The following is a 26569-nucleotide window of genomic DNA, read 5'->3' as shown; positions in this document are numbered from 1 at the left end:
AGATTAAAGCCCCTCCCCCATTTTGAGAACTTCTAAACACCACTCCTCTTACATCGAAATCCTAGCGGCTAGGGTTTTCGAGGGTGAGGAAGTGGTTGTTGGGGGGTTTTCTGGAGTGGGGGAGGGCCGGGGTTTCGAGGGTGTTTCGAATGGTTGGAGAAGTTTAAAGGGAGTTTCGGTCGTGGTTGGCAGAAATCGAATTGAAAAAGGAGGGGATTGGGGGTAGAGGTGGGTCGCAACACCGGCATAGGGCCGGGGGATTGGGGGGAAAGCGGCGCAGCATTGGGACGGGGTAGGGGAAGGGAGGGGTAGGCGCGGACGGCTAGCACTACAAGAAAATAACCTTTTCGTAGCGATTATTTTAACCTTTAGTATCGATTGTAATTGCAACAAAAAACTTTAATTCCCAATGAATAGTCATTCGATACAATATCCCCCGTTGCCTTAACCTTTGGTAGTGGTTTTCAATATCGCTGGGGTTGGCCTCAATAATCGATACGAAAAACTACATCCAATCGTGGTGACTCGTAACGTCTATTGCAGTGACTCGTAAAATTATGCATACGAAAAACCAGTGACTCGTAACGTCTTCGAGGAAACCGGCCTTACATGATCGGCAGTTGAAGCATAAGGTGTTCGGATCATCATCCCATCTATTGCAGTCATCTTCGGAGTAGTTACCATTACTGTTTGCTGGCTTTACCCAAACTTTTGGGTTTGTGTTATTGAAGTTACAATTTTCTGGGGGCTTGCAACAACCAGACTGTAAAATTCGTTAAAAAATACTCTTGATTAGTTTCATACCGAGTACTCAATTTAGATAGAGTGTCAATGCATAATTTTAAACATTGATACCTTCAAGGCTTCAAACTACAAATAGGCATAAATGTATTATATTATTATTTAATTTAATTTATTTATATATATAAATATGAGGGATACCCAGTCAATTCCCCAAATAAACAAAACTAGGTGTAAGCGATGCACGGTTCTAGTAATTATTTTATTTAATTTAAAATTGTGTATATTTATGAAGATCATTCACTAAATATATGGATAAAATTCCTAATATCAAAAGATAATTTTTTTAATTTTTACACTGAAGTTATCTTTTGTTGTTTTATTTATTTTATGTGACGCTTGAATTTAAAATCCCAAACTTTATTCACTCATTTTGCTTATGTGACAATTTAAATTTTTCATTCACAATATAAATGACAAATCTCGTTTTTTTATTGATAAAAAAAGTCTTCTACCTATGCGTTTATTTTTATTTAATATACTCGTTCTGTTTAAAATGTTAGTCTCATTTATAATCGTTTAACTATACAATATTATGGGAAATCAGTCATAGGAGATTTAGTTTTACTCGTCCTGATAATTACATTATTAAAATCAAATTTTTACAATATTTTCTAGGGAGAGATTAAAGATATTTGCGATTTAAAATTTGCATCCATACATATAAAAAAGATAATTATTACTTATTTTTTTAGAGAGATAATTATTGGGTTTTAAAAGTAATTTAAATTTTTTTTTGAAAGAAAAAGTAATCTAAATTTTAATTATTCTATATTCGTTGTTTTTACCTATGTGTCAAAATTCTTAAATCTTATTCGTCACTTTGCTTAGGTGGCGAGTAAATTTTTTAATTCTAAAATAAATTATTAATCTAATTTTACATTGGACAAAATAATACCTTTGCTTACGTGACGCTTCAAATGCTCCCGAAAAATGCCTACTTTATTTATATATATTAGATTAGATTAGATTTGTTTATCGGCGGTATAATTGTCTTTTCAAGTTGCAGTGAAGAGGTATATGCGTCTTTTCATGTACTAGTTGAGGGGTACAGTACATCTGTAATTTCCTCCTCAAACAGTAAAAGTAAAAAGCAAACAGTAATTAGACAGCTCACTAAAAGTACTGAATAAATGATTCCGCTTTTTCAATATATTTACTAAAATGCCATCAGATTAACAAAAATTCGTTTATCTGGCAGATTAACTTGTATTTTCCCTATAAATATTAAAAAAATATTCCCAACATGATATGTGTCATATATTACCCCTTTTTACACTATAAGTGTGCCAACGTTTGAACTTGCTCACAAAAAAAAAAAAAAAAAAAAAAAACTCTTTCCGTCCTTTAATTAGATTTATACTTTTAGCATTTATTTCTCACATAATAGAGAGAAGTAGGAATCTACTCAAAGGACAGAGGGAGTATTAGTTTATATAAGTGCAAATAAGTTTTAAATTGTAATAATTCGTTCACTATGATTAGTGATTATACGTCAATTAAATTTATATACAAAATAGCTTATTACCTACTGTTTGGGTCCAATTTAGTCCAATTGGGCCTGGTCACTGAATGATCCAATTAAAAGCCCAAGGTTAAGGTTCAACTCTCCAAATATGCTAAAGTCAAAAATCAACATCCTCAAAGCCATGTCAAGGTCAGTCAACGGCCCAATCAGCTTGGCCCAGCCCAACTGACTTCCGGGCCCAATCCGCCTCCTTCATTAGCCAAGGTATAAAAGCCAACAATTTGGTCAATTCTTGGTAAGACAATAAAGCCTCAAGCAACTAAACTCTTGCACAGCTTTCTCTCTCTAATATACTGACTTAAGCATCGGAGGGGCCTTCCTCGGCGTCCCCCCCGAGGCTAGTTTACGTGTATTTGTTGTGCAGGAAACCCTCGGCTCCTGCGTCGTTCGGACCGAGACCAAGTTCCCTCAAGATAAAAGGATCTTCCGAGATTCGATTGTTTTCATCCGAAACAATTTGGCGCCGTCTGTGGGGAACGCTACTAAATTTCGCGTCAGTCATCAAACACTCCGGCAGTCGCCATGACTAAGAGTGGAAAGAGTTCCAAGAAGGCTAAGAAGGGAGGAGGCCAGATTACGGTGAGGGAACGCCAGCCGGTTTATCCCTCCCCGGAGCAAGCCTCTTCCGAATCGGAGGCCCCCATTTCTCCGGAAAGGGAAGCCTCAAGAGGTCCTAGCCTCCAGGAGGAGAACACCTCGCACCACACTCGGCAGCCGGGGCCATCCCCGAGACCGAGTGGCTCAGGTGCGAGGAACTCCCCGCCGCGCCATAGCGTGCAATCCAGGTCACATCCGCGGGAGACTCCTCCCTCCGGACCCTCCACCGAGGAAGTGGCCAGAGCAGTGGCCATCTGCATGGAGTTCCTTAAAGCTCAAGGGGCTCCAATCCAGATGCCTGATGATCACCAGCCGAGAAACCTGAAAAGGAGGATCGGTCAGGATGATGGTGGACAAGTTCCACCACATAGACAGCTCGGCCAGAGGTGGCGAGGGGACACCCGAAACTCCAGTAAGGAGAGGAGGAGGAACCCTCAACCCTCTGACCACTCCGAAGCTCAGAATTCCATGGGGCCCTCCAAGGACCCGGAATTCGCCCGCCAAAGCGTTCACGAACGCTTGGGTTCGAGGGAGGTGAGTGTGCATAGCCGCCTCACCTTCCCAGAGGATACCGGACCCCACCCAACCTTGTCTCAGCCGGGGACGAAAACCACTTCCACCTCTGAGAGAGGAGGGAGCGAGGTCCCTGAGGCCGGGTACAAGGGGAAGGCGGTCATGGTTCCATCGAACTCGCCCTTCCAGAAGTGGATTCTGGAAGAGCATGTGCCAACGGTCAAAATCCCGGCACATATTACTTACGATGGTACCTCAGATCCTAAGGATCACATTGCCTCTTACGAGGGGCACATGTATCTGAACCCGAGGTCTGAGGCTACCTGGTGTAAATACTTTCCTACGACCCTCAAAGGTGTTGCCCAATCCTGGATCACCAAAGGGCTCAAGGAAGGCTCCATAACCGGTTGGAACGACCTCTCCAACAAGTTCAAGAGCAAATTCTCTACGGCCAACCGCCGAGAGAAGACCACTGCAGAGCTAATGAGTCTGCAGCAGGCGGAGGACGAGAGCCTCCGCGACTATCTGACTCGCTTCAGCAACGAGTCATCCGGAATCACAAGCCTGGATCAAGGCCTGGCCGTGTTCGCGCTACGGAACGGCCTCCAAGCTGGAAAGTTCCTGGACTTCATGGTCATGCATCCCCCGCAGACCCTGGAGGAAGCCTTGGAAGCATCGGATAGGTTCATCCGAGCCGAGGAGTGGAACAGATCCAGGTCTCAGTCTCGTCCGAGAATTGAGAAGCCGAAAGGGCAGCAGCCCGAAGTCTCGGCGCAGAGGAAAGGGAAGGCTAAGGCCTCAGAACCGTCCTCTGCTGCCGAGCCGAAGAAGGAAAGACACTTTCCCTACACGGGAAGGTACGATTCATACACTCCACTCTCCCTTCCCCGTGCTAAGATTTTCAGCACGACGAAGGACGAGGGGAGATTCAAAAAACCTCGTCCGTTGCCTCCCTGGCATCAGACGAGGGGAAAGGACCAGTGGTGCGAGTTCCATGACTCACCCGGACATCGCACCGAGGACTGCGTCCAGCTGAAGGACCAGATTGAGGATCTGGTCCGCAAGGGATACCTGAGCCAATACCTCGCGGACAGGCGCGAGGAGAAAAAAGCTGAAAAAGATTCTCGGCAGGACCTCAACTTCGCTCGGAAGAAGGATAAGGGACCTCAGGGCAAGGAGTCCCTCGACATCCTAGTTATTTCCGGGGGAATCTCGCGAGGCACAGCCAAACGCCAACTGAGGGGTCTAACCCATCAGATTCATCAGGCTGAGCTTCGGCAGTCCCAGTCACCGGCGCCGAACATCCTGTTCACAGCCGAAGACTGTGAGGGGGTGGTATACCCCCACGATGACCCACTAGTAATCATTCTGGGCATCGCCAACCGCAACGTCTGGCGGACCCTCGTCGACGGCGGTAGCGGGGCGAACATCCTCTTCCGAGGAGCGTTCGACCAGCTGAGGATGGGAGCCGAGCACCTGGACCCCGCACCCTACCCGGTGTCTGGATTCAACGGCTCTTCCTCGTATCCTGACGGGAAGATTACACTTCCTGTCACCATCGGCGAAGGCCGAGCAGCTAGGAATATCATGGCCGAATTTTTGGTCGTAGATGCTCCATCTGCATACAACGTGATCATGGGGAGACCCCTCATTCACGGCATTCAAGGAGTCGTCTCCACGTATCATCAAATCATGATATACGTTTCAGACGAGGGACGCTCCGAGAAAATAAAGGGCAGTCAAAAGAAGCCCGCCGATGCAATCACCTCAAGCCATCCACGTCTCGCCGAGGCGACCGTGGCGATGGGGAGGAAAAGCACCGGGACCGAAACGCCAAAAAGCCGAGAGGCTCAGACGTTTCGGCTAATGAAGCCCCAGACAACGAGAAATCTGATGGGGGCCAAAAGGCTGACTCCGCCTCAGAGCCGAACGACTCTGATGGCCAGCCGCGGTCAGGAAAGTCTGCTAATATTGATAGCAGGCCGGAATTCGAGGAATCCAACTCTAAGAGCATGGAGACGGATGACCTGACCGAGTCAATAGAACTGACCGTAGGAGATCCGAACAGATGTGTTAGCATCGGGTCGTCACTGGAGCCAAACACCCGTGCGGCACTCGTCCAACTCCTACGGGCCAGTGGAGACGTGTTCGCCTTCTCAGCCGCAGAAATGCCCGGGATTGATCCGGACTTCGTCTCCCATAGGCTTAATGTCGACCCCTCCAGTCGACCCATTAAGCAGAAAAAGCGGAACTACTCCGCCGAAAAGAACCAGAACATCGCAGCTGAGGTCGATAAGCTCCTAGATGCTGGGTTCATTGAACCCTGTCAGTATCCGGAGTGGCTGGCCAATGTTGTAATGGTTCAGAAGGCAAATGGTGACTGGAGGATGTGCGTTGACTTCACGGACCTGAATAGGGCATGTCCCAAGGACTCCTATCCGCTGCCGAGGATCGACCAACTGGTCGACTCGACAAGCGGGCATGCTCTGCTCAGTTTCATGGACGCATTCTCGGGATACCATCAGATCTTCATGCACCCCGAGGACCGAGCTAAAACAGCGTTCATAACAAGTTCCGGGTTGTACAATTACAGAATGATGCCCTTCGGATTGAAAAATGCGGGGGCAACATATCAGAGGTTGGTTGATCAGGTTTTCGCCGAGCAAAAAGGCCGAAACATGGAGGTTTATGTTGACGACTCAATCGTCAAAAGCATAAAAGAAAAAGATCATGTCACGGACCTAGCCGAAACCTTCGCCACCCTCAGAAAATACAAAATGAAGCTGAATCCGAAGAAATGTGTCTTCGGCGTGAAGTCAGGCAAGTTCCTCGGCTTCATGGTCAGCAAGAGGGGGATTGATGCAAACCCCGCCAAAGTACAAGCTGCTTTAGACCTCCCCGAGCCGAAGACAAAAAGGGATATTCAGCGTCTAGCCGGGAGAATGGCTGCCTTGTCCAGGTTCATCTCACGAGCCTCAGACAAAGGGCTCCCTTTCTTCAAGGCGCTGAAGCTCCAAAATTCAAAAGGCATTGAATGGGGAGACGAACAAAAGTCAGCTTTTCAGCAGCTCCGTGAACACCTGGCTCAACTCCCAACACTGGCAAGGCCAGTCGTAGGAGACATCCTATACTTATACGTGGCGGTCAGTCCAGCCACGGTAAGCGCGGTGCTGCTAAGGGAAGAAGAAAAAGTTCAACAGCCGATCTATTTCGTCAGCCACACCCTGACGGATGCCGAGACGCGCTACCCATTGTTAGAAAAAGTGGCTTATGCAGTGGTGGTGGCTGCTCGGAAGTTGCGACCCTATTTTGATTCTCATCAAATAGCGGTTCTAACTGATCAGCCGTTAGAGAAAGTCCTCGGCAAGGTTGAAAAATCCGGTAGACTAGCAAAGTGGGCTTTCGAGCTCACCGAGTTCAGTATCGGTTATCAGCCGAGAACAGCCATCAAGGCGCAAGCCTTGGCAGACTTCTTGGCCGAGTGCTCCTATCAGGAGACTCTGGATGCAAGGAGGAAAATCTGGACCGTCTTCACGGATGGGTCCTCCACCGTGAACGGTTCGGGGGCAGGGGTCGTCATCACCTCTCCCGAAGGCAAAACCTTCGAGTATGCACTAAAATTTTCATTCAAAGCCTCTAACAACGAGGCCGAATATGAAGCAGCCATTGCTGGCTTAGACCTGTGCATATCGTTGGAAGCCGAGCATGTCTACCTCAAGACAGATTCTCAGCTGGTCGCCAATCAGATCCGGGGGGAGTATGAGGCTAAAGAGCCTTCAATGGCAGCTTACCTCACAAGGATCAAATCGACAATTGCGAAGCTGAGATCTTTCGAAGTAGAGCTGATCCCAAGGGGTCAAAATGCTCAAGCGGACGCACTCTCCAAACTTGCAAGCTCAACTCTGATGTGGAGGTGCGCCGAGAAAAGAGTGTAGCCGAGAAAATATCAATCTGCTGCGCTGCACTCGAGCCGAGCTGGATGGATGACATCCTGGCTTATAAACTCAGGGACGAGCTCCCCGAGGATAGGAATTCGGCCTCCAAGATAAAGCGGACCAGTTCACGATTCCTCGTCTTCGGCGGCCAACTCCTCAGAAAATCCTTCTCCGCTCCATTATTGAAATGCGTGGGTCCAACGGATGCCGACTATATTCTCCGAGAGATTCACCTCGGCATCTGCGGAAACCACATAGGAGGGAGAACCTTAGCCCACAAAGCTCTCAGGGCAGGGTATTTTTGGCCTACAATGATCTCGGATGCAAAGAACATGGTCAGAAAATGCGAGAAATGCCAAAAATTTGCACCGGTAATCCATCGGCCATGCCTAGATCTCCAGCCAATTCTTAATCCTCTTCCATTTGCACAATGGGGGTTGGATATTCTGGGACCCTTTCCCGAGGCCCCATACAAAAGAAAGTGGCTGATAGTCGGAATCGACTATTTCAGCAAATGGATTGAAGCGGAAGCTGCTTCAAGCATATCTGAGCAAACTGTCAGACAGTTCATCTGGCAGAACATAATAACTCGGTTCGGCATCCCAAAAGTTTTTGTGTTCGACCACGGCAGACAGTTTGACAACCTGCCCTTGCGCCGATACACTGATCAATTCGGGATAAAATTGGCTTACTCCGCGGTTTGCCACCCTCAGAGTAATGGCCAAGCCGAAGCCGCAAATAAACAGATCCTTAACGCTCTCAGAAAAAGAGTAGAGGATCAAAAGTCCAAGTGGGTAGAGGAACTTCCGGGAACCCTCTGGTCACTCCGGACAACCGAGAAGGAGGCAACGGGGCATTCACCTTTTCAGCTGGTGTATGGATCCGAAGCAGTGCTTCCAGTGGAAGTGGGCTCAGAAAGCCTACGAGTGAATCTCTTCTCAGCCGAGGAAAATGAGCAGCTCATGAAAGAGTCCCTCGACTTCCTTGACGAGATTAGAGATCTAGCCCGAGAAAGGATGGCTGCACACAAGCTCAGAATGAGCAAGTCCTACAACCGAAGAGTCTATCAACGACCTCTCAGAGTTGGGGATTTAGTTTTGAGGAATGCTGCAGCTGTTCAAAAAAGTCGCATTCATGGCAAACTCTCAGCATCTTGGGAGGGACCTTATGAAATTTATCAAGAGCTTCAGCCCGGTACCTTCAGACTCAAACAAATGGATGGCACCGAGCTGAAAAACCATTGGAATGCCGATGTGCTCAAAAAATACTATGTGTAAATCCTTCGGATAGTACAATCCATGTAAGTACACTGATTTTGTTTGTAAAAAGGCCATCGAGCCAGTATTCATTCAGATTGCGTGTATTCTTTAAGTCTTTATGCTTTCTACGGTTTTTCAAAAATTCAAGGTTTCATTCGGCGCTGTCCGGGGTATTGCATAATGATGCCTTGTACCTCAGCAAGCCGTAAAACCTGCCAAAAAAGGATACAAGCCCGAAGTATTGCATAGTGATGCCTTGTACTTCGGAGAATCTGTTCCTTTGGGCAAAAAGGCCATAGACTTATCCGAAACATAGCCTAAAAAATAGGAACTGATAAAGCCCCGAAGTATTGCATAGTGATGCCTTGTACTTCGGATGAATCAGTTCCGGGTGGTAGTTGCAACTCTGAAGTATTGCATGATGATGCCTCGTACTTCAGATAAACTGCTGCCCCGGCATGGTGTTTCGGATAGTTGTTCCCTTGGATGAATTGAAGAAAGTGTCACAAGAGTACCATCTCTAGAGTGAAAACTCTCAGGTGGGAAATCAGTACTTTAAAAACAGATGTAGAAAATAAAGCAAAGTGTTCAAAGATCCTCGGCTTAGCCGAGAAAAATTATCAGCCATTCCAGAATTCAGAAGACCTCATCTTCAGATTTCTGGGGGGGCAGAGGGAAATAGAGAAATGGCACAACTGATCTAATACCCTTCAGCTCAGCCGAAGTTTGATACTTATGTCAGTTTTTTCACAAGTTGAAAACATCCGAGTACAAACGGCAAAAAGAAGTCTCAGCAGAAATGATTCTCGCTAGCCGAAGTTCTGCACTTAGCAAATATTTGAAAGATCATTCAAAGAAAGCAGTAAAGTGCGAAGACTGGTAAAGCGAAGGAAAAAATACACAAGAAAGCTGAGAAAGTGAACTTCTTTGAAATAAAAATGTTGAATTACAAAAATAGTCGGCAGCCGCCCACAAGCGGAAAATAACAGCTGCCGAAATACGTACATAAGCAAAAAGTAAAACTGCTGTACGACAAGGCAAGCTGAAGCAAAAAACAAGGCAAAAAACTCAGAAAGCGGCGAGTCTAAAGTTAAGCACATGATGAACCGCAAGATTCTGAAGACGACTGCCCGAGTTCCTATGCTTCAGCCGGGGGATCAGACTGATCAGCGTTGAGTCCCATGGTGGCCTCAGCCCCAGCAGCAGAAGAGGCGGGCTTTGCATTTTGCCGAGCCTCCCTTTCCCTCTGCTCAGCTTCCAACTCCAGTCTTTCAGCTTCCTCTTCGGCTTCCTCAGCCTTAAGAATTTCAGCTTCAGCTGGAGTGGCATACTTCATGTGAGGGTCTTCGGGATCTTGGACCCATTCAGCACATTTGGACCAGTCCAGCTTCGGCTCAGCATGAAGGCAGACCCTTCGGCACACTCTGAACCCGTTTCTAAAACCCATTTCATACTCTTCTTGGGTATAGATACGGACTTTGAGTAGAGCCTCAGCATCGGCCAACTTCTTCTTCGTCTCCTCCAAGTCTTCCTCGGATCTCTTCAGCTCATCGACGAGCTTGGAGGAGGAGCCTTTCAGCTCGGTAAACTCTTGCTGAACCTGGGAAGCCTCGGCCTGAACTTGGACCATTTCTTCCTTCTTGGCAGTGAGCTGATCCTCAGCCTCTTGTAGCTTAGCTCTTTGAGCTTCAGCAGCAGCAGCAGCCCTTGAGAGTTGGACATCCCTAGCTTGGAGCATCTCTTCAGCAGCCATTCTGCTGGCTTCAAGAGATTCTAGCTGATGCTGCACCTCAGCCTGTGCAGCAGCTCCTTGGATTCGGCTCTCGATAGCAGCCTTGAACTTGGAGACGTCCACTCCCATATGCTCCTGGAGGAATTTTTCCCCTTCCATCAGTGGGGGAAAAACCTCCATCTCCATAGCATCGCAGAAGGTTTTCAGAGCTTCGGCAGCTTTCTTACCGTACTCCTCAACCTCCTGCTGCTTCTCTTCAGCTGCTGCTTGCTTCAGCTTAGCAAGCTTAACTTCCTCTTCAGCCACCTTCCTTTCGTGCACAGCAGCGTCTACCCTATCTTGTAGGGTATCAATCAGCTCTACAGTGAGAGTCTGATTGTGCACGAACTGAAAACAGGGGCACAAGTTAAAAAAAGTAAAAAATAATAGCTGAAAGGTTGAGTTCAGAAAGAAATCAAGGCAAGGAGAATTACCTGCATCATCAGCAGTTGGTTGGACCTGGCAGGGTCAGGAACTGATCTGCTGGATTCGCCCATCCCAGCAGTGGCCTTCAGCGACCAAATCCTTGCCCTATCTACTTCGGACAGGCCAGCAAAATTGCCGAAGTAGGCTGCAGCTCCTTCTCGGTTTTGACCCCATATGAGGTCCCAGATGTGATCTGGGATTGGAATTCGGGGGGCCGAGAAACCCATTTCTCCAGAATGCAGAGTCTGGAAAGAAGGGAAGGACGACGATGGAGCTTGATTAGCTTTGGTTGTCTCAGCATCGTCCTTCTCAGAGGAGTCAAGTACTATGACCTCCTCTTCTTCAGGGGTGAGGACGAAAGCCTCAACCTCTCTTGCGATATCTGCCGTGAAGCCTTCAGCACTTGACATCACGGCATCTTTATTTCCGTGCTCAGCAGCACTCTCCTTGATTTCTTCTTGGACCCCTCCCTTAGGTTCGGGAGTCCTCTGATCCACCTCCATCTCAGGAGGTGGCGGAGGGGTCTTTTGAGGAGATTGGGGTGTTGGCTGGGGAACCCTCGGCGATCCATTGCCTTCCTCAGGTTCCCTTATTGCGACGCCGATGGTCATCGGCCTCTGCTGAAAGTCATGAGGGCCGATGATGGCCATCCTTCGGCGCCTTTTCAGAAGAGGCTGCTCGTCCATATCTGAGTCTGAAGACTCTTGTATTTGATCTTCGGGACGAACAGGAGCTTTGCCTTCTCTGTGTCTGTTACTCTCTTCAGACTGTAACAGACAGGGGGGAAGAAGAGTGTGAGTAAAAAAAAAAAAAAAAAAAAAAGAAGAAAGACAAAGTTAAGTCTAAAGGCTCACCGAGGTCTTCAGCAAAGCCTCGTCTTCTTCAGCTGCCCTAGCCGCAGCTTCTTCAGCAACTCTGGAGGACCCTTCTCCACCTTCACAAGCTTCAATAACCCGTGCAACCTCTTCGGCTGTACGGGCAGCTTCAGCTTCTTCTTCCAGCAGCTGAAACAAGGGATCTCTCTTCTTCCACCAAGGCTTCTGCCTCTGATACAGAGCAACAGCCTCAATTTGGAAGTGGGAAGAGTCTAGGTGAACCTTTCGGCGCCTTGGTTCAGTGATAGGGGGAGCCCGATCAGTTACGACTCGTTCTCGGTTGACGCCAAGGCGAGCGTAATCAATGCCGACGTTGGTCTCGTCCCGTTCTGAAAAAGAAAAGGGGAGAAGTCAATTCAGTTAGTTCGGCACATCACAAGAAAGCAAAATGAAAGAAGAAAAGAGATAATTAAAAGGCCTCGGCCCCAGCCGAAGAAGATTACCATCCCTAAACTTTCGGCTGAGGCCGACAGCTGCCAGCATATTCTCTTGGAAAACATAGTGCGTATCGGGGAGCCAAGTCTCCGGGATATGCTGCATTCGGCCGCTGCCTCCCCGGTTCGGCAGCTTGCCGAAGATGTTCTGCTGATTAAGGTTCGGGTCTGGCCCGCTATCTTCGGGAGGACCTAAACTTCCCATATCAGGATCCGGCTCGGCAAGATACCGGGGAGCGCTGAAAACGTAAGGGTGGCTCGGCTCCGTGGGTGCCCTAACCCAAATCCATTGACCTCTCCAGTCCTTGTCTGAAGAGTCGTTCGGCCACATGGTTAGGAACGGGGGCCGAGACTCAATCCGATACCACCCAGAACCATGGCTTCCGTGCCCACTCTGAATATTTGGCACTAGCCGATGGAGCTTTCTGAAGCAATGCAGGTTCGGCACGTACCTGAAGAATTTGCAGACCCATAAGTACGTCATTACCCTTCGGATGCTGGTGGGGGTCAGCTGGCACAGGGAAATGTTGTAATGGATCAGCAAGTCTCGGACGAAAACGTCCAAAGGGAACCTCAGCCCATACTGAAGCTGTCTCGTGTACACCCCCACATACCCCGGGGGTGGACGATGGATTCTATCGGATGCTGAGGGCATTCGGCACCAATATCCATCAGCTTCAAAAATGCCGTAGTGCAACTCAATTTGCTCGGCAAATCGATATTGATCGGCGTTCTCTACCCACCATGAGTAGGGGCGGTTCTTTATCATGGCCGAAGCGACTTCGGCATTCTCCCACTCTGAAAACCCAGGGAGGATATCCCAAAGGACAGCGGGAATTTCATCGTCCCGTCCAGAAGCACTCGGCTCATCCGTTCTCTGAGGAGGAGCCGAAGAAATGGGAGTCGCCCTAACCCCTTCAGCAGGGTCAGACTCTGTCCTTCGTCCATTCCAGGTCCCAATCCTGTCCCTGGGATCGGGGATTAGCCTTGCTCTTCTTGGAGCACGGGCTCCACCTCTAACTCCCCTCACCATTGACGAATTTCGAAGGAAAAAGTCGAAAAAGGGGAAAGAGTGCAAAGTCGAAGAAAGATGAAATAAAATCAAAGGAATTTACCTTGATCTGAAGCAAAAGCCGCCGATTTACGAATTGGTAGTGACAAGTCTCAGCTTCTAAGCTTAATGCTCGGGGAATTTGCGAAGTTTTGATGCGGGCTCTTGAGCGTTCTTGAGAATTCTGGGTTTGTGTTGATGAGTGAGTGGGGAGAGAAGACGCGCCTCTATTTATATCTCCAGAAATGGGAATTCAAGGAGTCTGCGTTTCAATTTCTCTCAAGCACCCCACTAAGTAACCGTTAAACACACGACCTTGCAGTTAAATCGCCCACTACCCGTCCAACTTCCGCAATTATCCACATTAACTGTTGTTATCTCATTAATCATGGGTTAATTACGGTTCAAATTCACATTTTTGGATTAACAAATCATTCACTTCCCTCCTTTTCTGATTAAATCAAACCCGACCCGTCATCCTTCCAAATCGGGTCTGGGGGGCAAGTTGTTTGGGTCCAATTTAGTCCAATTGGGCCTGGTCACTGAATGATCCAATTAAAAGCCCAAGGTTAAGGTTCAACTCTCCAAATATGCTAAAGTCAAAAATCAACATCCTCAAAGCCATGTCAAGGTCAGTCAACGGCCCAATCAGCTTGGCCCAGCCCAACTGACTTCCGGGCCCAATCCGCCTCCTTCATTAGCCAAGGTATAAAAGCCAACAATTTGGTCAATTCTTGGTAAGACAATAAAGCCTCAAGCAACTAAACTCTTGCACAGCTTTCTCTCTCTAATATACTGACTTAAGCATCGGAGGGGCCTTCCTCGGCGTCCCCCCCGAGGCTAGTTTACGTGTATTTGTTGTGCAGGAAACCCTCGGCTCCTGCGTCGTTCGGACCGAGACCAAGTTCCCTCAAGATAAAAGGATCTTCCGAGATTCGATTGTTTTCATCCGAAACACCTACTTTAATTAATTTGTTATTCAATTATTTAATTTTGAAAAACCATCACTTCTTTTAAATTCTGTCTATATATTTTTTTTACATCTATTACAACAATTAATAGTTGCTAAACATTTTTAGATCATAATATACAAGAAATTCGACATAATTCTCCGAATATAAGCAACCCACAAGCTACTTTAAACAAAATAAATAAAAAAGATGCACCAAATAAGTGCTTTATTAAAAGACATATTCAAGATAATTATCAAATAATTAATTTAAGAAAACGTTAAATATGCTTATCTAGCTTAACATTACTATTGTACAATATATTTAAAGTAGCAGCCGAAGGCATTGCCGCATTAGCCCGATTGTTGCACACTAGTTATAAAAAGTTACTCCGTAACATTTGGAAATGGTATAAACTGACTAACTAGTTTTTAATTTATAGGTCATGTTCATTCATATAACATTTGCAAAATTGAATTTTAGAAACTCGATATGAAAGGAAAAAAAAAAAAAAAGTTTAAAAATAGTACCGTCAAAGCGTGATCAATTCCTAATACATCAGCAAGCGCATTGCACACAAGTCCTTTATTCTCAACAACAACCTTCTTATAGTATTCATCCCAATTTTTCTCAACCTTGTTTTGCATCCACTTAGAGTACGACTCTACACGATACTCCTTGTACGATTGCCCGGGTATCGACTTTCCTCCTCCTTTACTGCTCACCACCAACGCGAAGATCCCTAAGCCGAGTAGGGCAAGGATCAAAGGCACCGAGCAACATATGGACTTGGCTATGGAAATCTCAGGTTTACGATACAATAAGAAATTTGTAAAACTGAGAATTAAAAGTGTAGCCCCGATCACCACTAATGTCATCCCTAGGTATCGAAAGCCCGTGCAACCGGAACTTAGATGGTAGAGTAGGCTTCCTCCGGAGCATATTGCCACAATCGATGTACAAAACTCTAGAAAAATTACAAAAGTAAAGGATAGTTGTTCACCATTTAAGTTGACTAGTGTTTTTGATCGTACCATTTTTGCTAACTAGAAACTAGTTAATGCTATTTGATGAACAAGGTTGATAGTTTGTATTTAAAGTTGAAAGTTGTAATGTGTACGCATTGAAACGTTGTTATAGGTAAGGTAAGGTAGGAAATTAAAATAAGGTATTGGCATTTGTGAAGTGTCACTATTTTTGAATGTTCAACAAATAATACTTTAATTATAAATTATTAAACAAATGATGTGTACTGAAGTAAGATATTACGCTAATTGGACTAATATAATACGTTGCAACGTAACAAAAGAAAAACCAAGAGCAATCACAAGAAATGTTTAAAGTATTAGGATAATCTCCCCAAATCCAAAAAATTAATTAAGTAGTGGATTTTTTCAGTAGTAGAAAAGTGTTTCTCTGATTTTATTGATTGTTTTAGTGGCTCTACAGTCTAGATGGACTTAAATAATTCCAAGAATGATGGGAGGTTTTATGAACAAGCTTTGACTTTGTTTTGTATAACCTTAATTGCATATGTAGGTGGGAAGCATTCTAGTAGCTTCTTGGTAGCATTAGGATTAAGAAGAAGCCTATCATTATGGGTGGAGGGCCTGGAGGCTGGCCCGACCCAAAAACCAACCAGAACAAATCACAATTTAGATTTCAACTTGTATGAATACAATAATTTAATATGATTCAAATTTAAGATTGACATGACCTTATCTGACCTCACCAAAAGTGACTCGTTCTTCTTAACCTTAAAAAAGAAAACAGTTTACTTTATTATTATACTTTCTCTCTTTTCTTAATATTTGCAAAACTTTTCTTTTCACACTTGCCAATGTACTCCCTCTGTCCCAAAAAGAACGACCCATTTGGGTCGATTACGCGGGTATTAAGGAAGTTAAGTAAAAAGAAGTAAAAGTATATTGGAAAGATAAATTTACATGTGGTTTGTAAAAAAATAGAGAGAGAAAGTAATAAAATAACATGGAAAATCAAATTTTTATATGGGGAAGCTAATTTTGCACAAATATTGTTGCAAATTGGTGGTGTTTTAATGCAAATGGGTCATTCTTTTTGGGACAAAGTTTTGGTCAAATGGGTCGTTCTTTTTGAGACGGAGGGAGTACTATTTTAATCATTAATATATTTAATTATCGATGTGTAAAAATTTAATATCATGAAAGTATAAATCGAGACAAGCTAAGTAAAATCCCACGAGTGTAAAAGTCAAACTGAAGGAAGTATAATTTTTGGATCTGTGTCTATAAGTCCATACGACCATACTAGAATAATTATGATTCTAGCAATATGAAGATTTCATTAAGAAATTAAGTGAAAACCCCAGGCACTATCAAAACCCAGAAAATAGATCCGAGAGTCCATAATGAAGTCCAATCCTAAAATTAATTGACAATGACGGAAAAGAATAGCCTGTTTGGGTTATAAACTAAAAGCCCTTTACTTTTTTGTTTTCAATGTGGGACAAACACTACTCACACTTAGACCATGTTTGGTAATTGACTTTTTAATAGGTTTTTGGTTAGCTTTTGGGTTTTGACTTTTTTAGGTGGTCAAACAGCAAAAAAATGTATTTGGTAATTGGCTTTTTAGTCAGCAAAAAGCTGGTTTTTAAGCCAAAATGAAAAAGATGCTTTGAGTAGCTTTTTTGTTGGCTTTTGGCTTGTTGGCCCACAAATTATATAATAAACAGGCAACAACCAACAATTAATTTACCAAACACTTTTATAAACAACCAATTTCAAAAGCCATTATAAACAACCAAACATTCCAGCTGGTCAAACAAGCCAAGTGAACCAGCCAACAGCCAATCGCCAACAGTCATTTGCCAAACAAGGCCTAACCAAACCATTATAATTTTAATTATAAAATTAAATGACCCTACTAGTTACTCTAGATATATATGAATTAAATTAAAAGAATAATAATTAAACAAATAAATAATTAAGTATTAACAAGTCAATTCAAAATAATTTTTTAATGATTTGTTTATGAGTAAACGAAGCTTGAAGTAAACAATACAGAAGCATATACCCGGTAAATAGTTTGCGTCATGATCAAACTTGTCACAAATATTGTCACATAAGTAGCATAAAGATAATTTTGTAACTTTAATTAATTTGCTACAAACCTTTACTTATCTATTAGGGAGTAATTTTATACAGATTAATTCTTTAGAGGGTGAGCCGTCATTAGAGGTGTCCACCGTGCGAGTCGTGCGAGCTGGGTTAGGGTTAGGTGGGTCGCGGGTTGGGGTTTCATGACACACGGCACGACACACGTAGGGTAGGGTGGGCCGGGTCGTGGGTTGGGTCGGAGAAGTTGGACACACCAGGGTTAGGTTCGTGGGTTAGACGAGTCGTGGGTGGGTCGAGCTGGGTTTGTGGGTTAGACGGATCGTGGGTGGGTCGAGCTGGGTTTGTGGGTTAGACGGGTCATGGGTGGGTCGAGCTAGGTTCGTGGGTTAGACGGGTCAAGGTGGGTTAGTGAGTTAGGGTGGGTCGAAGGGTGGGTTAGTGGGTTAGGGTCGGGTGGGTTTGTGGGTTAGGTGGGTTAGGGTCGGGTGGGTTAGTGGGTTAGGGTCGGGTGGGTTTGTGGGTTAGGTGGGTTAGGGTCGGGTGGGTTTGTGGGTTAGGGTCGGGTGGGTTCGTGGGTTAGGGTCGGGTGGGTTGTGTGGTGTTTTAATTTTTACAAAATTAACAATTTGATGGCTTGCTCTTAATTAAGATGCCTACGTATCCTTATATTATAAAATAAGGAATCAAAGCCAGCGTAGTTCTTATATTGTACTTCTTTTGAAATTTGGGGGGGGGGGGCTTGGACCTATCTTTAGAAAACTAAAATTTAATTTTGCAATTAAATTGTAATTTTCGAAAAATAAGTTGCCTACGTATCCCGAAAGAATCAAAGCCCACGTAGTTCTTAGCGTACCTGATTTAGACTTTTCTAGCCACCCATGTTTGTTGCATCATCATCCCCGGAAGCTGCATCATCCGTTGACGACTCCAATATCATCACAGGATCATCTTCATCGTCTTCGTCTTCCTTTAAACCTTGAGTTCTTCTTTCAGCTTGATCCCAATCTTTCTTACAAACACAAATTTGAATGCTTTCCGGAGTTAAGCGAGATCTTTTTTCATCTAACACTCTTCTACCTGCACTAAAAGCAGACTCGGAAGCAACAGATGAAGCGGGAACTGCAAGTATATCTTTTGCAATTCTCGCCAATATAGGAAAACTTTTTTTATGTTCTTGCCACCATTTTATAATTTGAAAGTTGTTGTTGGTCTCATGTTGATATGACAAATAATCATTAATAGCAAGTGTTGAAGAAGATGATGATGAGAATGATGTAGATGCTTTGTGTTTTTTTTTCATAACTTTATCAAGAAAACCAAATCTAGAATCGGAAGTGCTAGTAGTAGTTGGTGTTGCCAAATCAAAACCATAAATAGATGCATAATGATCATAAAGGTCTCCCAAAACAGATTTGCATTTGTTAATATATTCACTAACATCATAATCGATACTTAAACTTGTATAATAAAATTCTAAAAGATTTTCCAAACCTTCAGCTTTGACACCGGGGTCAAGAATAGCAGCAATTCCATAAATGATTGGAAATTCACTAAAATAAGTATGCCACTTACGTTTCATGCTATCAAGAACGGGACGAAGTCCATCAATCTTCATATGCTCTTCGATGGTGTGAACAACTTTAACACACTCAATTATGACTAAATGAACGTTAGGCTCATAAATATAAGAGAAAATATGAGTTGCACTATCAAAAGCATTTAAAACATCACGAACAAAAGAAGCATTAGTCCAATGACTTTCGGTTATTAACTCAGTAGGATCAACACGAGTCTCATTGTAAAGTTGGGTCAAAATATCACGATACTTTATAGCATCACTCAACAACTTGAAAGTAGAATTCCAACGGGTAGGGGTATCAATAGACCATTGTCTTTTCTTAAGACCTCTCTCTTTACACATAGCTATGTACTTTCTTCTAACTGACTGAGTAATCCTAATCCATTTTATAACTGTTCTAATTGGGTTTAGCAATGGTTGCAACTCAGCGAGACCCTCTTGAACAGACAAATTCAAAATATGAGCACAACATCTAACATGCAAGAGACTACCACCCAACAACAAATTCAACTCGGAGTCATTTTTCAAATAGTCAATACACTTTGTGTTTGCAGTTGCATTATCAAGAGACAAAGAAAAAACTTTATTATTCAAGTGAAATTCTTTTAAACAATCCAAAATACGAACTTTGATGTTAAAACCGGTATGCCTTTCTTCCATAGCTTGAAAACATAGTATACGTTTTTGAATAAACCAATCATCATCCACCCAATGAGCAGTAATGCAAAGAAAAGGTTCGCCAAAACTAGAAGTCCATGTATCACTTGTAAAACTAACACGACCATCAAAAGTACGAAATAATTCAATCAAACCACTCCTATACTTATAATAAGAAGTTTGTGTATAACGTCTTAGGGTATTTCGGGGGACACGAGTAAATGCAGGTTGTAATGCAACTTTATTAAAATGCTCAACGTTTGCATTTTCACCGTAACTAAAAGGGTATTCATTAGCAATAACTAAAGTACTCATTTCATCAATCATTCTATCTTTATTATAAATGAAAGGTGTACCTCCGCCGGGTTGGTTCATGTATCCACCCAATTGTGTTTGGACGCCACCCCCCGAAGGACGGGGGCCATTTTCGAACAAGTCGTGTTTATTTTGCAAATGCCGACTCAAGGTTCCGGTTCCATCTCCCGTTTTCCAATTATATGACTTGACATTTGCACCTAGCGCCTTGCAAACTAGGCATGTACACGTGAACCTCTTTGGTTGACCAGGTTGCCATCCCGGGGGTGTGACCTCAACTCGTTCAAAATGTTTCCACACCCAAGAAAAATGTGCTCGACCTCTACTTTCACCGCCACCACCTTTCATAAATCAAATTATTAAAATTAATTTTTAAATGCTATTCATGAAAATAAGCTTTTAAATTTTAAATATTTTAATTATACTTATTTAAACGCATTTTTCATGGTAATTAACTAATTGTAAATCATAGAAAATTGGAAACTAAACTAACTTTATAATCATTAATAATAGTTTTTTTAAATATTCATAACAATAAAAATTTAATTAGAAATTACCTTGAGATGAAGGTTGAGATGTTGGTTGCGATGGAGGTGGCATAGTTGAACTTGATGATTGGTGGGACTCGTGGGAGAAATGTTGTGGTGGAGACGTTTGAATATTTTGCCTATCTCCTAAACCATAATCTCCATATTCATTGACAAATTGGTTTAAATTTTCCGTATTAATTTCATACGAAAAATTTGCACCACCACTCCTTTGGCTACCACTTCGACCACCACTTTGACTCCTTCCCATTCCTCCTCTTGAGCTCATTTTTTTTTTGTATGATTACTAATTATAATATGGAGAAGAACTTTTTTTTTTTAGAATCTTAAGAATACTAATAATAATATTAAGGAGATTTTTTTAACAAAAATATAACTCTATATAACACTTGAGAATTTGAGAACAATAAGAATTTTTAAGTAAGAGAGAAAGAAAGCTTGAATATGTGTGGAAATTTGAGTGAAATGGAATTGGTATTTATAGGAAAAATAGAATGGATGATCATACACTTAAAAAACTAGCCGTTAGATACAAAAAACTAGTCGTTAGATACAAAAAACTAGCCGTTTTTTTTTTAAAATGGATGTTAGGCCGTGCGGGCCGTGCGGGTCGTGCGAATTGTGCGGGCTGTGCGGGCCGTGCGGGTTGTGCGGGCCGTGCGGGTTGTGCCGGCCGTGCGGGTTGGGTGGGTCATGCGTGCGGGTTGGGTGGGTCATGCGTGCGGGTTAGGTGGGTTGGCTCGTGCGGGTTGGGTGGGTCATTCGTGCGGGTGGGCCGTGCGGGCTGGGTTGTGCCAGGTGGGTCGGGTTAGGTGGGTTCACGGGCTAGGTGTGTCGAATTAAATGAGTCAAAACGGGTTGTGCGATTTGGGTCGAATCAAACGGGTTAAACTGAGCTGGGTTGAAATGGGTTGTGTCGAAAATTTTGGACCCACGACACAACCCGGATTAAATCCGAGCTGTGCCGGGCTGTGCCGGATTGAAACCGGGTCGGACCCACGTGACCCACCAGCCGTGCGAGTTAGGGTGGGCTGGGTCCAACCCGGCCCACTGGCCACCTCTAGCCGTCACTATTAAATCATAGTCACAACACCTCTAGCACACGTTCTTATTACATTGTACCCATTATTAAATAGTCGTTACACCACTAACATATAACGTCATAAGGATTAGTCATGCCAATTACGATCGAAAGATGTGCTTATATCCTTGAATAATTTTCAGATGAACGATCTGATCTGATACCTATAACAAAGCAAACTATACCGAGCAAGACTAGTAAGCCTAGTATGATCACAACCAAAAAAACCCCAGTGAAAAACCAATGAGAAGTTACATCTTGGAGAAGAGCAGCTTTGCATGATTGGCAATCGTAGCATAAGGTCTTTGGATCATTGTTCCAGTTGTTGCAGTCTACGTTGGAGTAGTTTCCACTCTCCGGCTTTACCCAAACTGTTGGACTTGTGTACTTGAAATTGCATTCTTCTGGTGGTTTGCAACAACCTGACTGTTGATCATCGAAATTAAATGTTTCAATTTTCAAAAGAATGTTCAATATCCCGATTTTTTTTTTTTAATTTATTATTTTCAATAATGCGCACTTTTGACTTTATTTTTCTGAAGGCTTACTACATCTAGACAGTTGACTTTATTAATAGATTTGACCATGATAATCAAAATTCGATATATGTATAAAGATGGGTATCCAATTTAGATTTTATAAGCGGATCATCAAATTTAAACGGAGAATTTCCTATTTCTCATATTGAAAAACAAAATTTGTTTCTCATGAGGGTATTTTCGTGAATAAATCAACAACTTTTTCATTACTGTGGGCTATACAATTGAATAAAGTTAAATAAAGTTATTGTTTTATTTACGAAAATCCCATGATTTCTCACTATGAGAAATTGGGGCATCCTCAATTTAAGCCACCTCTAAGATCAAATATTTAGAAAAAGAAAAGTATGTACTCACCTCATAAGGGAACAAATTACGTTTGTGGAATTTATCAAGAGAGTCCTGCTTATATTTCTTATCAAATTTGTTGCATATATGCTCTTTATTTACAATAACCTTCTTATAACATTTTTCCCAATTATGTGCATCATGAACCTTATTCTGCATCCACTTAGAGTACGACTCTACATAATACTGCTTGTACGATATCCCAAGGATCGATTTTCCTCCCCCTTCGCTGCTCACAGCCAACGCGAATATCCCTAAGGCGAGAAGGAGAAGTAACATAAATGAAGACAAGCATAACGATATTGGTAAATTGTGATCGCTTGAATCATCAGGGACATTCGCGCAGTAGAGGATAAACATCATACAGAATCCGATAATGAAGAGTGTTATACCGAGGAAACGAAAACCAGGGCAATCTGAGCCGAGATAATGAAGTGAATTTATTGATAATATTAATGTGATGAAAAATGAAATTCCTGCTAAACACAACATACACCCTCCTGCTGCCCTTAATGAACTCATCTTTCACAATTCACAACTACAAATTTTGTACTAAGAATTTTCTTGTATAGATGATTTGTGCCGTGCAATACGGTGTATTCGGGGTTATATATATAGAGCAGATTATTTCAAAAATCACATAAATATAACATTTTTCTTGCCTTTAAAAAAAAAATGATTATTTTATTTAAGGCCGGCGAGACCAATTATATTGGAGATAGTAGCACTACAAGATATTATATCAAAGAGGGCAATTTAGGTTCAAATTTCGCCCTCTTAGGCAAAGAGGGCGATTCTAAAATCGCCCCCAAGTCGCCCTATTAGCTTCAAAGGGCATACAATTTTTTCACCCTCTTTGTTAAATATCAAAGAAGGCAAAATATTTCGCCCTCTTTGATCAAAATCAAATAGGGCAAAATTTTCGCCTTCTTTAATCAAAATCAAATAGGGCAAAATTTTCGCCCTTTTTGATTGAATCAAGCAAGACGAAAAGGTTTTTTGCCCTGTGTAATCAACTCAAACAAGTCAATTCATATTGCCCTCCTTGCTCAAAATTTGCCCTATTTGATCATATTTTAAAAGGGCAAAATCAAAGTCGCCCTCTTTGTTCAATTTTTTTTTTTTTTAAAAAAATAATTCTAGGTGCTAATAGGCATAAATTTTCTATAATAGATGCTAATAGGCATAAATTTTAATTTTGTCATTATATATACAAAAGTATTAACCAAGTTTTCTATAATAGCAAATATTTAATAATATTTAATACCAAATATATACAAAAGTATTAACCAAGTTGTCTATCAAGCAATCTTCTCATCCTTGCAACCAGCCTTTTGGTGTCCTCCATCCCCAAAACATTGACTTGATCCCCTAACTGCAAACTTGACAAAAACAAGACTAATGTAAATTAATAAAGAAACACTAGAGTATTACATTGCTACAATACAGATCATTTAAAGCAAAAACCAACTGATGACATACACATCAAGCAGGCTGTTGTCGATAAGCAGCTTTTTAAGTTCCAAAGCAATCTTGATTGCTACATGATTAGGTATCTAAGATAGTGTAGCAAAATGCAACATCAAAATAAAGGTTATTAAAACAATTATTCAACATCAAGAGCTCAAACATGGTCTCTAATCACAAACAAAACTGCAAGACTGGCATTTTACGCAATATAACCATAGTGATCCAACAGCTATTAGACAAAACAGAGATGCTTGCAAAAGGTAGTCTGCTACACGAGCACTGAAACATATTATATCATGAGAATTTTATCAATTAAGAGGAGCCTACAATTTGAAAATAATACCAGCAGAAGCAACTAAATGCCTGATAACAGTTGTCTTTATAAAATTTGAAAATAAAAGAAATAAATATCACTACAACATACCACTCTTACTAACATCCAACAAGATAGGGCGGCTGTAAAAGTAGGATTAAGGGGTAGACTGAAGTTCTGATGCACAAACCGATATACCATTCCTTAGGAGTGGTAATTATAACCTCAAAAATATATGCCTTCTGGAGATCAAGCAGTTACTGAATTCACAAGGCTCCTTAACCTCCAATTGTGATACTGGGTGCTTAGTTACCATATATGGTTCAATACACAGAACAGAACCACCTAAAATGGTTTAATACACAAAACAGAACCAAAACAAAAAAAATACATTTCAAATTACCAAACATCTATATAGCTATAGTCTTGAACCACCTATTAACAACCATCACCACTTCACATAAACAGAACCAACACAAAATAGCAATTAAAATCCAGCAATCAAGGATAAACAAATACCACACACTCCGGGAAAGCACAAGTCTTAACAAGGTATCACTTGAAAATTCATCCAAAAGGCAATTTTATGCAAAGAGTGAGCTTGAAAATATTACCTCTATCAAGTATCACACTCCATGACTTCTCCTCGGCCTCATCGTCAAACTTCCCATTTTTATGCCTTACAAGATAAAACAAAGTCAGAATTTTAAAATAAAGAAAAACAAAGCGTTCGTGCATTAGACAAATATTCAATATACCTCTTTGACTTCTCCCATAACTTTAAATACATGGGATCATCATTAGCTTGGGATGAGGTGGTTACATTTAAACTAGAACCATTGATTTCGATGACCTCATTCTCATTTTCACAAGCTTGTGCCTCAAGTTCCTATCAAATCACATATATACACTTATTAATTTCAGCAAGATCAATCCATTTAGGAAACAATAATAATCAGAGCAACAGAACCAGAAATGTGGGCCAGAAGATCATCTGATGTAACCACCAGAAATGATGTTCATGTGCATTCTTTATTAAGCAAATAAAAGCTAACCAGCTACTGATATTTCCCTTCAGGAAATAATAAACCATTGGTGAAATAATAAAATGCTGAAAATCATTGGTGCAAGAGTTGGGAACAATGTATAAACTTGATAGCAATTACAAAAACATACAGCTATTCAGAAACTAGAACATTAACTAGAAATACAAAAACATCAATAGTAACTAGAAATACATGGACGACATAACCAGCATCAATAACAACAACAATAGTAACTAGAATATCTTCAACATCATTCCTGAACAATCAATTTAGAAAATGACAGTAGTGTACTTAACATTATTGAATTGATCCTAATTTCCTGTACAATAATATAAGCTTGGTCGAATGGCCAAATTCAGGTTGAAAATTAATGGAAACTGTTATTACTATAGATAATACAGAGTAAAAGAATTAAGCTCCAATATTTGCACCAAAACATCATATGATCGTACTCAAAACTGTCATAGATGCTTACTCATAGATGAAAACAACATGAGCTTCACAAATGTACTGCTCCTAGGCCTCCTACATGTCAAAGATACTACCTACGATTCACTGATATTGTATCAAAAGGCGACGATTCTAAAAGGCAAAGGTTAATCTAAGAAAGCAAAATCTTCAAGTTTGAGCTTGGCCTAGCACTATAGGGAATAAAATCAAGATTTCTTCAGTTGCTTCTTTTTTTATCAGTTTATACATTTGTACTTTGGTTATGTTATGTCGAAAATTCAGAATATACTTCGCATAATTTGTCCTGCAATTCAGCACTTTAGAATGCTCAAGGTTTATTGATTCTATTAACCATATATAATAATCAAATCGAATCACATACCTTATTTTACATTTAAAGAGATTTTCTTAATCCAGATTTCCCAATCAAACTTCAAATTATTTATCGATCCTCTAAATTTCTTATTCTTTACAATATCAATTAGTGCCATTTTGTTTATAATTTTGAGGAAATCTGCCCCATTTCTAAATTAGATAGGAAAAATGCCAATGCTACATCACCGAAAAAATCACAATTCGGCAGAATAATCATAATTTCTTACAATTACACTGATTTGTATTCATTTTTACAAATATTTCGCCCTCTTTGCTCTAAAATTAGAGGGCAAAACTAAAATTCCGCCCTCTTTGTTCTGATATATAGGACGAAAACTAAATTCGCCCTCCTTGCTTTGAAATAGAAAGACAAAAGTAAATTTCGCCCTCTTTGCTCTGTAATAAAAGGGCAATTATAATTTTGCCCTCATTGATAGCAACTAACAAGACAAACTATAACTCGCCCTCCTTGACCGATTAAAGTCGCTCTCTTTGACCTTTTTTCTTGTAGTGTAGCAGTCAGCATGAGAGTAAGCTCAAGCAAGCCACAGCTGCACACAGGGGAGTCAAGTTACAGAACAATTTCTAGAATGTTATAGAATTAGTT

The 26569-nt window shown here is 42.0% G+C and overlaps 2 protein-coding genes and 1 long non-coding RNA gene across 5 annotated transcripts; all 3 read right to left on the bottom strand.

Moving 5' to 3' along the window:
- Positions 1-383: 383 nt before the first annotated feature.
- On the bottom strand, positions 384-15271 carry LOC110713842 (tetraspanin-8-like). Its single transcript, XM_021892277.1, has 2 exons — positions 14671-15271; positions 384-763 (listed from the first exon to the last, which is right to left on the bottom strand). Exons 1-2 carry the CDS (start codon positions 15175-15177, stop codon positions 506-508), a joined length of 765 nt encoding a protein of 254 aa, XP_021747969.1. The 5' UTR covers positions 15178-15271; the 3' UTR covers positions 384-505.
- A 6270-nt stretch (positions 15272-21541) lies between these two features.
- On the bottom strand, positions 21542-22830 carry LOC110713795 (tetraspanin-7-like). The gene is made up of 2 exons (XM_021892238.1): positions 22318-22830; positions 21542-21847 (listed from the first exon to the last, which is right to left on the bottom strand). The coding sequence occupies exons 1-2, from the start codon at positions 22828-22830 to the stop codon at positions 21542-21544; spliced, it is 819 nt and encodes a 272-aa protein (XP_021747930.1).
- A 658-nt stretch (positions 22831-23488) lies between these two features.
- Positions 23489-25054, bottom strand: LOC110713678. Of its 3 annotated transcripts, none has more exons than XR_002510031.1 (3): positions 24850-25054; positions 24706-24770; positions 23489-23690 (listed from the first exon to the last, which is right to left on the bottom strand). It is a non-coding gene; the product is annotated as an uncharacterized LOC110713678 (long non-coding RNA). The 3 variants fall into 3 exon arrangements; XR_002510030.1 differs by having other exon boundaries at positions 23489-23683; XR_002510032.1 differs by lacking the exon at positions 23489-23690 and adding an exon at positions 23797-23864.
- Between the last annotated feature and the right edge of the window lie 1515 nt (positions 25055-26569).

This window comes from Chenopodium quinoa, unplaced genomic scaffold (assembly GCF_001683475.1).
Source record: "Chenopodium quinoa cultivar QQ74 unplaced genomic scaffold, ASM168347v1, whole genome shotgun sequence".
NCBI classification, from domain to species: Eukaryota; Viridiplantae; Streptophyta; class Magnoliopsida; order Caryophyllales; family Amaranthaceae; genus Chenopodium; species Chenopodium quinoa.
Note: the sequence above shows the minus strand (reverse complement) of the source record. Positions and strands in the feature narration are given on the sequence as shown.

Excerpts from the sequence above, each read along its gene's own strand:
- LOC110713795 (XM_021892238.1), bottom strand. The coding sequence starts at position 22,830 with ATGAGTTCATTAAGGGCAGCAGGAGGGTGTATGTTGTGTTTAGCAGGA. Across the intron at positions 21,848-22,317 it reads GTAATTTGTTCCCTTATGAG|TCAGGTTGTTGCAAACCACC; the intron begins GTGAGTACATAC and ends GATGATCAACAG.
- LOC110713842 (XM_021892277.1), bottom strand. The coding sequence starts at position 15,177 with ATGGTACGATCAAAAACACTAGTCAACTTAAATGGTGAACAACTATCC. Across the intron at positions 764-14,670 it reads GAATTGATCACGCTTTGACG|TCTGGTTGTTGCAAGCCCCC; the intron begins GTACTATTTTTA and ends CGAATTTTACAG.